Source organism: Osmerus mordax, chromosome 9, assembly GCF_038355195.1.
Source record: "Osmerus mordax isolate fOsmMor3 chromosome 9, fOsmMor3.pri, whole genome shotgun sequence".
Classification (NCBI taxonomy): domain Eukaryota; kingdom Metazoa; phylum Chordata; class Actinopteri; order Osmeriformes; family Osmeridae; genus Osmerus; species Osmerus mordax.
This window is the reverse complement of record NC_090058.1, coordinates 13,484,249-13,499,258: the sequence shown is the minus strand read 5'-3', so window position 1 is coordinate 13,499,258 and position 15,010 is coordinate 13,484,249. Positions and strand designations below refer to the sequence as shown.

At 53.7% G+C, this 15,010-nt stretch overlaps 1 protein-coding gene across 1 annotated transcript; it reads left to right on the top strand.

Moving 5' to 3' along the window:
* Positions 1 to 6,260: 6,260 nt before the first annotated feature.
* ky (kyphoscoliosis peptidase) lies at positions 6,261 to 11,178 on the top strand. Its single transcript, XM_067243603.1, has 7 exons — positions 6,261 to 6,389; positions 6,507 to 7,105; positions 8,036 to 8,150; positions 8,815 to 8,932; positions 9,026 to 9,217; positions 9,421 to 9,611; positions 9,705 to 11,178. Exons 2-7 carry the CDS (start codon positions 6,527 to 6,529, stop codon positions 11,063 to 11,065), a joined length of 2,556 nt encoding a protein of 851 aa, XP_067099704.1. The 5' UTR covers positions 6,261 to 6,389; positions 6,507 to 6,526; the 3' UTR covers positions 11,066 to 11,178.
* Positions 11,179 to 15,010: the final 3,832 nt, after the last annotated feature.

Below are 15,010 nucleotides of genomic sequence, written 5' to 3'. Positions count from 1 at the left end.
GTGATCGCGCTAGTTTATGTGCGAGTATACATACTTGAGGAGTGAGTTTGTGAGTTTAGTGAGCCAATTCACATCGGCTACACTCACCGACCCTAAACTGACTCCACACCACAGTTACCCCAGCGGTTGGCTGATAACCTGATGATCCGGGGTCACGGCACAAATGTAAAAGACGTGGCTGCGCTAGTTGTCGGCACACGACCAATCTTGCCCCCCCCATGGATTTGAACTCAGCACCTCCAACCCCACAAGAACAACCACCACCAGCTACAGCAACGCAAAGCTAGCGATTCCCTGGCACAGGTGGTCTCTGTATACATACCCGAGGAGTGAGTTTAGCCTCTTCACATAGGCTACACATGTTACTATGTTACCCAGCAGAACATGTTGCTATGGTACCCAGCAGATGTGGCCTCAAACTCCAGTGGGGCGCCTCTTAGAATATAAGCCACCCATTCCCTATATGTGCAGACTTTGAATGATTGTGGGTTTTAGAAATGACCTTTGTAATGTGTTACATTAGTAATCTGTGCATTTCTTATACTGTATATTTTGTAATTTTCAATAGTGGATTAATTAGTATTTACAGTTTTATTGTAACAGTAAAATAATTCAGAGTCCTTCACTGACAAACGTCTTTGAGAACCTGTATTAAGGCTGAAAAGTCAATAAAGAAAAAGAATGAAAAAAAAGGGACAGTTCGTTTAAGAGGCGTCAAACTCTATGTAACTAACCGACATGAGGAGGGCCTGAGAGCTTGCCCCGGGCAGGCTGTCTCGCTGGTGTGTGATCCAGCTCTGGCTCCGAGTCCTAAATACACACTGCAGGGCCCAGCCTCCAGCCTTCACCCCCACCCCCACCTTCCACCTCCACCTTCTCCTCCCACCTCCACCCCACCCCCACCTTTGCCAACCACCTCCACCCCACCCCCACCTCCCACCTCCAACCTCCACCCCACCCCCACCTTCGCCTCCCACCTCCACCCCACCCACCCAGCCAGCCTCCAGGGCCTCAGTCAACATGTTAACAGAGCGGGCTAACGCAGCCTCCCTGCAGCTCAGGCTGAGCACCTAGTTAAAAATATCACTTAACAAGGGTATGCATTTAATAATGCTTCTTTTAATGGAATAAGAACCTGGCATCAGATCTGGTGTAACAAATACCTGAGCTAATGTGGGGTGCAGGAATGTAGGGTTGTTGAGGAGCTCAGGTGCAGACTGTTGTTTATGTTGTGGTGGAAGGTAGTAAAGTCCAGTAGATGGGGGTGGGGGGTGTCCTGCATGCTTGCTAGCCTGGCTAAGGGCTGTTAGGACCAGGGGGAAGGGGAGGGGGGGCTGCAAGGCTGCAGAACCTGGACGGTAAATATTAACATTGTTAGAACCGTACTAACACCGTGGCTCACGACTATTATTTAGATTCTCTGCGCCATGGTTTTCTCCTCCTAATGGGCCAGCTCTCAGCTCGGATGAGTGGCTTCGCTGCTCTCACCTTCTCTCAGCTTAATGAGGAGTGTGGAGCCTTTCAACCGACCTAAAGCTCTAATCCCCACTTCCCCGAGGCGTCAGCTACCCTCCCTAATATCCTCTTTCCAGATAGACAGTCATACAGCAGAGCACTGGTGCACAGACCTCCTGCAATAGAAACATACTAAGAGTAGAATCACACGAGACCTCCAACAGTAGAAACACACACCCCCTCCTACAGCAGAAACGCCCTCAACCGCCTACAGTAGAGGGCCTGTCCTGAGAATCCCGGTCCAAGCCCAGGGAGATCCCATGCTCCACACCAGCCTCCACACCAGGCTCCACACCAGCCTCCACACCAGGCTCCACACCAGCCTCCACACCAGCCTCCACACCAGCCTCCACACCAGCCTCCACACCAGCCTCCACACCAGGCTCCACACCAGGCTCCACACCAGGCTCCACACCAGCCTCCACACCAGCCTCCACACCAGCCTCCACACCAGGCTCCACACCAGGCTCCACACCAGGCAAAAAAATACATATTTTCTCCCCCCCCCCCCATTAAATAGTCCCCTTTAATGTGTGACAACATTTTGCCTTAGGTGCATGTGTGCCTGATCTGCCATTAACAGCAGGGTGCGTTGAAGGGATCTGACACTGCCCTCTGGTGGTCAAACAGACACACAGCACAAGGCAGTGCCAGTGGCAGTCTTGATAGCACAGCAGCACACAAGAACACCCAGTAGGACAGGACTGAGAATCAGCCCTGTCCCACTGTACAGAGCAGGCGGGTCAGTCTGTGGGGGCGGGGTGTCGGGTGGGAGGTGTGTTGGGGGGGGGGGGGGGGGGTGGAGGTGGTATCTGTGTGTGTGGGGGGGTTGGGGTGGATTGGGGTGGCGTACCAGGGCAGTGTGTGGCGGATGTGTGTGTGTGTGTTGGTGGGGTGGAGGTGGTGTGTGTATACCCTCCCCTCCACTTCCCCTGCAGGAGGCAGCCCTCTCCAGAGTTTTACTCTGCCACTCACAGCCCAGCCCCCTGCCCCCTGCCCGCCCAGTCCCCCCCTAGTCCCCAGGCCCCCACAGGAAATGTTTGTTGTCTTTGTGTTTCCACTCCAGTCCTGCTGACAGCGACTCTCTGAGAGACACGCCGAGTGAACCTGCACTCCTCCTGCCCCTCTCCTACACCTCCCAGCCCCTAAACCCACTCGGACGCTCAGTGAGACTGCCCTCGGATCAACATCCTTCTGCAGCGGAGCTCCCTGGGGAGGGTACATTCACCCTGGGGGGGGGGGGGGGGGGGGGGGGGGGGCGCCGTGTGACCTCCCTTCTCAAAAAGTCGCTGCTGTTGTCTTGTGCCTGGACAGACAGGAAGTGGAAAGTCAGCAGAGAGGATGGGACATCCTGTTAGGGAGCGGCCTGCTCCCAGGCATTGTCTATTCGATGGCGCCCGGGAGAGGCGAGGACATCAGAGGGGTACCTACTGGGCATGCTCCACCCAGAACACTAGCCCTCAGATAGGAACGTTGGCATGACCACGACTCTCTGGACTTCACTACGTCCACTACAGCCTGACGTGCTGTACAACACCCCTGCTCTGGATGGTCACTGCTTAACTAGTAGAAGCTGGAGGTTCACGTACTCATCACCTGTTCCACATAGCTCTGGTCACCCCCACTGGCGTAACCAGCCGTCTGAATGGTGGTAACCAGGGAGACAGGCGTGTGGATAGTGACCATGGAGACAGGCGCATTGGTAGCAACCAAAGAGACAGGCGTGTGGGTAATAACCAGGGACACAGGTGGGTGTTAACCAATTGGACAAGCATGTGGGTAGTAACCAGGGAGACAGACGCGTGGGTAGTGACCAAGGAGACCGGCATGCGGGTAGTAACCAGGGAGACAGGCAGTGTGGGTAGTAACCAGGGAGACAGATGCGTGGGTAGGAAGCAGACACCCTATATCTCGAGCTCACCCTGTCCTGCAGATTAGACTACACAGTTCTGGGAACGAGAATGAAAACAAAGACAAGGAGCTGGTCCACTCGAGGCCAAGGTCCTCCTGTGGAGCGATGACTGGACAACACAGCACCACCGCTAATCACAAAGCTACCAAACACTTCTGTCTGGTCATGGGACAAGATCCTTCCAAACATTCAGTTAGCCAGAGCACTTCTCAACTTGTTACATAGTCTGACTTGAACATGCCTTGGACACTTGGGTGTCATGTACCTCATAATGTTGATCATCTATCAGATATAAGCTCGATAGATTGGGGATCATCTATCTGAATGTTTCTGGTCTACAAGTCACACTTCCACCTGCCACCTTCTACTTCTGCTGAGTTGTACCGGCTCTAATAGCACACATCTGGTGAATAGTAGCTTCTCTGCGCCTGGTTGAGTACATGGATGAAGAGAGGAGGGTTCAGTGACGTATCCTACAGTTGGCCAAATGTACAGGCAACACAAACATACGCACACACTTCTAAAAAATTATTTTGGTGAAACATTAATATAACGCTGACAAAACATAAAGCCCGATATTGTTGTGCCATAATAATAATAATATTATTTACATGGGCTATCGATTGATACGACCCCAAACAGTAACCACATCTTACCCTCAGCAAATCGATTGAATGTCAATCCCGTCAACCGAATATTTCCATCGTCCTTGGCAGTTTTCATTTTGTCCTTTTTCTTTTAAACTTGTACAGGTTTTGCAATTACGTGATTCTCCTCAAAACAGAACAGCTGACTTAACTTTGAGGTTTGCTGACACCCAAGTTTTCTGTGACCCGCAGGTGCTAATGACAGCACGCGTTCACCAAGTGCTTATAAAACAATAGCACCTCCCACAACCAATCACGGAGTTTTTCTTCTCTGGAAGAGTGAGCGCGACCGCGTCTTCTTCTGATCGTTCATTGTCCGCAGATTGTCTAGCGAAAAGACGTCATAGGAAATTATTCGGGCATCAACTCACTGAAAATGTGTCTGTTTAGTTGGTGAATCTGCAGCATAGTGATGCTCCGAGATCATTATCCTCATCAGAGCGCTCGTGCAGGCTGGGATAACAGCCTACAAAATATAATTACTGTTTCCTGCACTGCACGCGCCAATAGAGTTATTTATTTAATACATTTGTTGATATAAGATGACAGAACACCTCTGCACAAATGAGTACAAAGAAAGAACCATTTGTGGTTCTAGTCAGTCAGCACTTCAGGGGGCTGAAGAGCATCCCAGAACGTCAGGATTGCATCTGGAACCTTCTTTTCAGAGCTTTATATTGTTACAAATGGTTTTATGACACTTATTTCAAGTTTATATTTCATCTTAATTTGACCATGGATTTCCTCACAGGTCACTCATTTCAACGAGGTTGACTATCTTCACAGCCATAACATCATAAACACACACTGGTTCCAAGAATTCCAAGGTTAACGCCCTGCTGTTTAAGCATTCTGTCTTTCTGTTGTTGAGCGGTGCACTGCTTTGTGATGTGTTGCCCAGGGGGTCTCCCAGGGAGGAGGGAAGGGGTCCGGAACTGCTCCAGGATGATCTTGCATGAAGGTGGACAGACATGCAGGAACATGAGAAGAACATGAGAAGAACCGTTGATATGTCTCAAACATCTATGAATATTTGATTGAAAGGTTTAAAGACTAAAAAGTCATTTTGTTTGTTCCGTGTTATACAGCAGTGTCCAGAAGATGCAACACCTGCCACTGTGATGTCCTGAGATGATAAAACAGTGCTGTTTGTCTTTTGTGTTGTTTATATGTCCTACAACTGGCTATTATATAATGTCTTATAACCAACTTTATGGGATAAGTTATAGGTGATTTTATGCTCATGATGATGCTTTTCCATTGCCCATGAGAGGGTTTCCCACCTGGCAGAGCAGTCTACTCGTGCGCATGTAGAGATACCTGCTGGGCAGCTGCCTCCTCTCTCATCAGTCTTAATAAGACGTACTCTTATACGACTTGCCTTGTCAAAGAAAGGTCGAATAAATAAATGAGAAGATGCTGGGTGCCCTGGTGGCTCACCAGGTAAAAGCTCATCACTAAGAGTAAGTCCTTAACACAGGGGCCTGGATTAGATTCTAGCCCGGGGCCATTTCCTGCATGAGCTCCATTCACTCTCTCCCCCTACTTTCCTATCTCTGTACCCAACTGGCCATAAATAAAGCTAAACAGGTGGGACTGCAGTCCACTTTTCCCGACACTCCTACACAGGCTCTTCCACAACAAAAGGCTTTTGAAGCCTAGTCTGCATTCAGGACACAGAGTTCATGACCCAGACGTCGTCAGAACCAGAACCGGGGTCCTTGGCTCTCCTGGAGCCCAGAACGTGCGGTCACGTGGTTCACACTGAGAGTCTGATGTTCCTGTTGGAGTGGACTCATCGTTCCTCGACGCTTCACCTTGAACAACCTCCTCAGAGCCCTTCACACCTTCGACTCATACACGCTGCAGTCACATACACGCATGCATACCTGAAAGTTTAAACACACTCACATACTATAAACACACACGCACATACTATAAACACACACTCACTGCCACACACACTCGTGCAGACGCAAATACACACACGCTCACACATACGCCCCCTACTCCCGATGGAGCTTGTTCTATTGGCTGCTCTAGAACACTTTGGAGTATTTTTAGGCCTGTTATTCCTGGGCCAGTGCTGGCAGGTCCAAGGCGGGATATAAAGGCTGTTCTCTACCAGAGGGGTCCAACATACACTCAGGACAGCTCAACAGAAGAGATACACACACACTCAGGACAGCTCTACAGAAGAGATACACACACACTTAGGACAGCTCGACAGAAGAGATACACACACACTCAGGACAGCTCTACAGAAGAGGGGGGGGATACACTCACACTCAGGAAGACCTGAGCACCTAATGAAGGTAGGTCAATCCTGAAGGATCCTGATAGATTGTATGCAGGGCTGTACAACTAACCACAACTCTGTCATAAATGTAGTCAGGTGATGATACTGTAATCTGTGTTATGGTGTTGTTCAGGTTGCCATGACTACGCAGTGATGTCAGAGGTCATCATTCAGAAGTTCTCCTTCCCCTTCTCCTGCTCCTCACAACCCTGCCAGCCAGAGGCCACACCCACCAAGAGCCCCGCTCGTCCAACGGTCCCGTCCACCCAGAGCCCCTCCCAGGAAGAGAGACTGAACCACAGGTCCCTTCCAGACCCAGCACAGCTGTCCCAACCCAGAACAGCCGGAGGACTCCAGAATGGGACTCCAGGCGGGTCCGAGCCTGCCCCTGCAGAGGGTGGGCCGCCCCCTTCCAGCAGCCAGGTGCCCCAGCTGGTCCCTCGTGGCAGCTCCCCCAGACCAGGGGTGCTGGAGCCGCAGGCTGAGGGTGCGGAGGACCAGCGGCCTGCAGCCAAGAGACAGCTGTCCTCGGACAGCAGCGCCAGGACCGTGGGCGTGCTGAAGAAGACAGCGCTGAGGAAGGCTGGTGAGGCTAGGCCGGGGCCTCCGCCCCGGGCCAGAGGCCTTCAGGGCCCAGAGGGGAGCATCAGCAGGGGGCGACGCAAGGACCTGGGCCCCAGCACAGGAGTGTTCCTCAGGGTGGATGCGCACGCCTTCCAGGCAGGAATGGAGGTAGGAACTCACTCTGCCTCGCTCTCCTTCTGGTCATGTAACTGAGCCCTCCCACGCCGGCGCGGCGGCGCAGGGTCTCCGTGATAATAAGGGTCTATCTTTAGATGGCCTGTCTCTCCTTGGGGAAGTCTCCTTTGTTGAGGCTTGCCCACAGCAGGGGCGGGGCCATGGCAGAACCCGGAACTCAGACAATAGCATAAAACAGCAGGGTGTTTGTTTTGAATGATTTCAGTCAACAATGAAAGCTGTGCTGTAAATGAAATGTATCGTTATTTTGTTTGGATGTATATGATTCTGTTTGTGTGTATGTGTGCGGGTCTGTGTGTGCGTCGCAGTTTGCAGGAGCAGTGCAAGGGCAGGATATCTCCCTCACTCTGCAATGAAACCAAAAGAAGCAGTGTTGAGTCGGCAAAGTGACCTTGAAAAGACAGAGACCCAGAGTCCCTGCCCCAGCACACACACCCTGCCCTAGCACACACATCTTGCCCCAGCACACACACCCTGCCCCAACACACACACCCTGCCCCAACACACACACACTGCCCCAACACACAAACACCCTGCCCTAGCACACACACCCTGCCCTAGCACACACACCCTGCCCTAGCACACACACCCTGCCCCAACACACACCCTGCCCCAGCACACACACACCCAGCCTCAACACACACACCCTGCCCCAGCACACACACCCTGCCCCAACACACACACCCTTCCCCAACACACACACACACCCAGCCCCAACACACACACCCTGCCCCAACACACACACACACCCTGCCCCAACACACACACACACACAGCCCCAACACACACACCCTGCCCTAGCAAGCAGGAAGATTGCTGAACGTTGCTAAACATGTTCACTGTGTGTTCCTGTTTCGGTATGACACACATATGTGTGTGTGCGTGTCTGTGTGTGTGTTGCAGCTGAAGGAGCAGTGTGTGTGTTCCGTGGCCACAATTGCTCGAAGCATCACTCAGGGAGGCTGGGGAGAGCTGGAGAGATTGCGTGCCATCTGGGTCTGGTTGTGCAACAACATCGGTCAGCATCTCCAGCACAACTCCACTCATCTGAGCAGTAAACACAATGATCACACTGCAGCCCATGCCCAAATCCCTGCTATTACACTTGACAGAACATGGCATGTCTGCCAACATCATAATTAATGTGAATTCATTTGAATAAGTTAACCACGGACTGCTGTTTTATATTTGGTTCTGCATGTGACTCATTTGTAGGGCAGATGTGACTGTCTGTGATGTCTCTCTCTGTGGCGTCTCTCTCTGTAGGTCTCGTTTGGGCATCTTTTTTGAAAAGATATATTTTTGCTCTTTTATTACTTCATTGGACAGAGACAGTTGAGATATACAGGAAATGCATGGGAGAGAGAGGAGAAGACACAGAAATTGCAGAAATGGGCTGATCCTGAATTGAACCCTGGCCAGTGCACGTGGGCCTCAGCCCATATGGTACCTGCCCTACCCAGTGAGCTACCAGGGCGACCCTCTTTGGCATCTCTTTTTTGGGGTATCTCTCTGTGGGGTATATCTCTCTGTAGGACATCTCTCTCTGCGGCATTTCTATCTCTGTGGAGCATCTTTGTCTGTGGGGTGTCTATGTGGGGTATCTCTCTGTGGGGTATATCTGAAGGGTCTCTCTTTGTGGGGCATCTCTGTGCGTCTCTCTCTCTCTCTGTGGGGTTCAGAGTACGACCTGAGTGGCTACCTGGGTCAGACGGAGAAGCTGTGCTCCCCGGAGGAGGTGGTGGCAGCCGGCCGGGCCGTGTGTGGCGGCTACGCCAGCCTCTGCCTGGCCCTGTGCAGGTCAGGACCGCCCCAAACCCTGGCCCTGTATGTACCCCTAACTCTAACCCTGGTCCTGTACGCTGCCCCTAACCCTAGCCCTGCTGTGTGCAGGGAGGTGGGTGTGCAGTGCCAGCAGGTGCCAGGCTTCAGTAAGGGCATCGGTTACCAGCAGGGCCGCAGCCTGCGAGGGACACGCTCCGACCACATGTGGAACGCCGTGCAGCTGGGGGGGCGCTGGTTCCTGCTGGACGCATGCTGGGGGGCCGGCCGCGTCGACATGGACACCAAGAACTTCATCAAGAGGTGGTGGTGGGGGGGGGGGATGTATATGACTGTAGTGTAACAGGATGAAGGCCCACTGAGATGCTGAACTGAGCTACTTCGGATCTTTGATCTGCTTTCCTTTCCAGCAGCGCTGTTTGAATGTCACATTGGATAAAAGCTTGTGCTAAATGAGCAACTGTGTAAATGTGTGTCTCGTCCGGCCCACCAACCCCCCCCCCCAGGATGGATGATTTCTACTTCCTGACGGAGCCCGAGGACTTCATCGGCTCCCACTTCCCCGACGAGCAACGCTGGCAGCTGCTGGACGACCCCCTCGCCCTGGAGGACTTTGAGAGGAGCGTCTTCAGGACCTCTCGCTTCTACACCCTGGGCCTCAGTCTGCTCCACCCCCGGCACGCCCTCATCCTCACGGGTGAGAGAGCCCTCCGGACACTGGGGTACCCAGCTGTGTGTCCCGTGCTGTGTTCTCCTAGCTGACGGCACCTGTGTCTGCCTGCTCCCACAGAGGAGGGCGAGGCCTCGGTGAGCGTGGGCTCCAAGCGGCCCGTGAGCTTCACTTACGAGGTGGCTCCGACGGGTGGCCGGGACGAGGGCATGGCGGGGCCGCGGCAGAGTGTGGGGGAGGCCCCTGAGGAGGCCAGCTGGGGCCTGCTGACAGTGACCCCCCGGGGGATGAAGCTGCACCTTCTGCCCCCTGCCAGCGGCACGTACAGGGTGAAGCTCTTCGCCAGGCCTGCCGACGACGCCGACGCCACCTTCCTCTGGGTGTGCTCCTTCACCCTGCAGTGCCCCGTGGCCAGGGCCCGCGAGGAGATCCCAGACAACCCCTTCCTGTCCTGGGGCCTGCAGCCCTCCGCTGGGGCTCTGGGGGTGGAGGCCTGCAGCCAGTGCAGCCAGGTGGCTGAGCTGGAGGGGGGGCGCCTGGAGCTGGTGCTGCAGACCTCCAGGCCCCTCATGCTGCTGTGGGAGCTGGCCCACCCCGGCCTGGAGCCGGCGCTGAGCAGACGCTGCCTGGCCGCCCAGGTGGAGCCCCAGCGCCTCACCTGCCACGTGCTCTGCCCTCGCACCGGCTTCTACCGCCTGTCCTTGTTCCTGCGCGACTACGGGAAGACGGACGGGGAGTTCCAGAACGCCGGGAACTTCCTGCTGCACTGCGCCCGCGGGGCGGTCGGCCTCGACGAGCTGTTCCCCCCGAGCCTGTCGTCCTGCTGCGGGCCGGGCACGCGCACGCTGGCGGCCGGCCTCTCCAGGTTCAGCCACGCGGGGGCGCTGGTGAGCACACAGCAGGGGAGGTGCAACCTCACCTTCCACACCCGGGCAGACCTGGAGCTGCACGCCACTCTGAGCCGAGAGGAGAGCCCGCCCCCGGCCACGGCCCCGCCGCTGAGCCGCCATCTCCTCTGCACCTACACAGACAGCAAGGTGACGCTGAGCGCCAGCCTGCCCCGCCCCGGGGTCTACCGGCTGGGGCTGTACGCCAGGGACGGCCCTGAAGGAGACTTCCGCCCCCTGTGTGACTTTGTCCTGAAGAACGGCAGCCAGCAGCCCGGCCCGCCCTTCCCCTGCGTGTACGCCGCCTGGAGGAGGGGCTGCGTGCTCCTGGAGCCGCGGTCCGGACGGCTGGAGGAGGCCGCCGGGTCCTGGGTCCGCTTCAGGGTGAAGGTGCCCGGGGCGCGGCGGGTGGCCGTGCTGGGGGGGGAAGGCACGGCGGAGCTGAGGCAGAACAGGAGCCGGGTGTGGGAGGGGGAGGCGCTCACGGGGAGCGGCCAATCGCAGCTCAGGCTGGTCGCCGTCACAGGGGAATCCGCGGACACGGCAGTCCTTCTGACCTTCGACCTCCATGAGCAGCAGAAGGAGGAAGGATGAGAAGGGAGCTGGACGACAGAAGACTCTCACACGGCGCTCAAGGCATCATGTATCGTGTCTGTGGTTTGGAAATAATTGGGGCGTTTTTTCAAATCTTTTTCAATAAACGTCTAAACGTGTGAAGTTGACTTGTGTTAGCCTAGCCTCTGTCCAGTCCTTCAGACCGAAGTGTGTCCGGTAGGTTGAGCAGCGTGGGTTAGCGACCTGCAGCGCTGCAGAGGGATGAAGCTGCACAGTGACGGAGCACCAGAAGCAGGAGGAGGTGTGTTTACACGCTGCTGTCATAACAGCCCAGAAATAGCCCCAGCTTGCTTCCACACACACAACAATAGGGGGGTGGGGAGGGCGTACCCAGACAGATGGACCACGTGTGTGTCCATTTTCTGGGGGGTGGTGTGAGGTACAGTGGGGGATATTGGAGGTGCAGGAGGGGGGGTATGGGAGGTGCAGGAGGGGGGGGGGGGGGTATGGTGGTTGAGGGCAGCTGTATAGGGCCAGAGGAGCGAGGTAAGGAAGGGTGGGGTGTTTCTTTTGCTGGGCACAGATACAATTAGAAACATACACACACACACACACACACACACAGGGTAGCGTCAGGAAAGGGATGTCTACAATGTCTGTGGAGACTGAAGTAGATTCCAGACATTCCCCCTGCTCTATTTCAGTCTCTCTCCCCCCTGGCCCAGTGTGGACTGCGCACTGAACTATAAATGCAGGAATCTGTGTCTGTGTCTCTGGCTTGATTATCTCGAGAACCGTTGCACTTTGCCAGCTGTATTGCTCAGGACCCAAGGACGCAGTGTCTGAAGCTGTTGGATTAAATGAATATCCGTGTTCGCAACCATGTTGAGCTGCACTAAGTGATGGAGCCTTGGGTCTCGTGGGAATGGGCAGTGCACTCGTGCTCATAACTCCAACACACTAATGCAGAGACACACTCCTACATACTCACAGCTTCCAGTGGAATCCAGCTACTCTAATCCCCACCTCCCTCCTCTCAGTTCTCCTACCTCTGACAGGGGTCTGACATAATCAGTCACATTCGCTACAGGCCGATGACAGGCGTGAAGACATCAGTTACATTAGCTACAGGCCGATGACAGGGGTGTGACATCAGTCACATTAGCTACAGGCCGATGACAGGGGTGTGACATCATCATTTAGCTACAGGCCGATGACAGGTGTGACATCATCATTTAGCTACAGGCCCCATCTGCACCTTCACAAAATGATGACCCGAACACAATGAATGATTAAACATATAAATATTTAATGTATTACTTGGTGCAATAAATACAACAGTTAGGTTATAAAAGCCTCAGTCACAGGAGAAAACTAAAGTTACAGTCGATTTGTGCAAATGCAATTCAATTTCACCCACATTTTGTGAATCCTCGTGAAAAAAAGGAATGCAATTATATTTTGGCACTTGTTTAGTTCACAGAATTCTTCCATATTTTTTTCCAACAATATTTTATGAATTCGTATCACTGTTGTCAGAAAATATTCATAAAAAACTCTATACTGAACAAAATTGGAACCAAACAATTCCTTTAGTTGTCACAAATGGGCTGGAGGCCAGACTAAACAAGTCCTTAAGGTTGGATACAGGCCTGACGACCTCCTAACCTCCACACCCCACATCACGACATGCTTCTCTGTGGAGGTTAGCTGGACGACCCTCTCCTCTCTCCTCCTCTAGAGGGTCCTACCAGAACCACAGGTATGTTTACCTCACCTACACACCCAGGTGGTACTCTCTCGGTCTGGGAGAAGCACGGAAACCTTCCTTTAAACACCACCAGGACGGAATTATCAAACGGCCCTATGCTCGAGGTAACAATCAGGTACAGATCCGTTTCCAAATATATGTCTCCACAAACAAACAACGCAATGAATCAGTTTTCATCAAAAAAGTGCATACATTCCAAATACGTCCCTTTTTGAACATTGGAACTCATTTTCAAAACTATCAAAAAGAACGGAACAAATTTGGTCATTTGATCATTCGAGCATCACATATTACCCCTTAGAATGTTAATTCTAAACACCAAACTTTGTTTTTATCCTATAACTTCAGCTGTAGAAGCACCAGCCACACAGTAAAACTAGGAAGGGCTCTGAGTGGCCAGAGCGTTGAGTAAGCAGTACCGGGGAGAACCTCTAGAGGGCGTCCAGGGCCCCACTGGGAAATCGGCGGGGGGTTCCCTAAACCAAACAAGCCTGCCCCCCTTATCTCTGCCCCCTGGCTCTAGGTCAGGGTGAACCTCACTACAGTATCCAACAGCCCCAGAAGCCAAGACCCACGGCAGATGTGGGTTCCCAGACAGTTTGTCTCGTTAATCCCTGAATAGTGGACAGCCCTCGAGTGGTCTCCCCCAGGCCAGGATAGCCTACCGCACCTCCCGGCTCTGTGAGAAACACATTTCTTACAGAACAATTCCATGGGTTCCTTTCACCAACACTGATCCAGGCTGGTTCCTTGGCCCCCAGCCCTCTCTGCTGAGGGATGGAGGCCCGACCCAGCCCTCTCTGCTTTGGATTCTTTTAAAACCGCGTCCGTTTTCGTCTTCTTTAGCTTGTGCGAGAAAACATGTCGGCGCGTTTTTTTGCATTTTTCTTACGAGTTCAATTCACAGCGTTACAAAAATACTATCTCGTTGCGTTGAGGTCGTTTCAAATTCGCGCCCGATATTGAAAATAAATGTGGTCGTTTTCTTTTTCGTTGTACCAGTTTGGTGAAAGGCAACTTTCTCAGAATAGATATACATCTTAGTGACATCCAAACACATGCAAACAGGGTGTCAGTGTGCGGAACTCCGTACAGTTAGTGCTAATTTGAGCTGAATATCACAAACATCTTACATAACCCTCTGACCCTATAAGGACAGCCGCGTACACGGCAGAAACACAGTGTGTCTGCTTCGATACTGCAGGACATGGCTAATTAAGGCCCCCAGCTATGGCACCCCCCCGCCCAGTAGAAATCGTAGCGGGGAGCAGCCAGGCAGTTTCGACCAGTCTCTGTGGTATTACGTAAGCGGGGGCTGGAAGCAACTGTTACTCAGAACAGGAGGCAGGTCCACAGAAACGCGCTCCCTCTTGTGATGAGGTCAGCAGAGCTGGGGATTACACCAGCCTGCCGACCCACGCTGGAAACACGACCCTCCAAACTAGCCGGAACACCCACACTGGGATTTTAGTCGCATAATCGCTGTGTGAGCTAGTCCTTAATGTCCCCCCCCCCCCCCCCCCCCCGGCATGAGTGACCTGCTGGGTCACACTAACATGAACACATCTAGCGCAGTACTGTGTGGCTCGTCACACACAGCAGGCTCTACTGCCTGGACGGACAGACGGGACCAGCAGTGTTCTACTCCTCAGATCCCAAACCCATTCAGGACCCTTGAATTTGGGATGTGGTGGTGTTCACATAGACCCTCACCAGCTCCGGGAGCAGAAGGCCGATCCGACACACACTCCCAACATCGTAGCAGCAAATTACAGGTGGCCAGCCCGGTGGCCCCTCTGGTCAAAGGAGAGATGCTCATTTGACGCTGGATAACACTGCTGCCCCCATTCTGAGAGAAGGCTGTTAGGATTCATTAAGACATGCAGAGAGATGCCAGTCATGTGACTGCTTCTACCGTAGCACAGTTTCACAGAGGACACCTAGAGAAGACAAGCCCCAGAAACATCTACGACTGAACCCCACACCCTCCCATCAGGCTGCCCCCCCCACACCCTCCCATCAGGCTGCCCCCCCCACACCCTCCCATCAGGCTGCCCCCCACACCCTCCCATCAGGCTGCCCCCCCCACACCCTCCCATCAGGCTGCCCCCCACACCCTCCCATCAGGCTGACCCCCCCACACCCTCCCATCAGGCTGACCCCCACACCCTCCCATCAGGCTGACCCCCCCACACCCTCCCATCAGGCTGCCC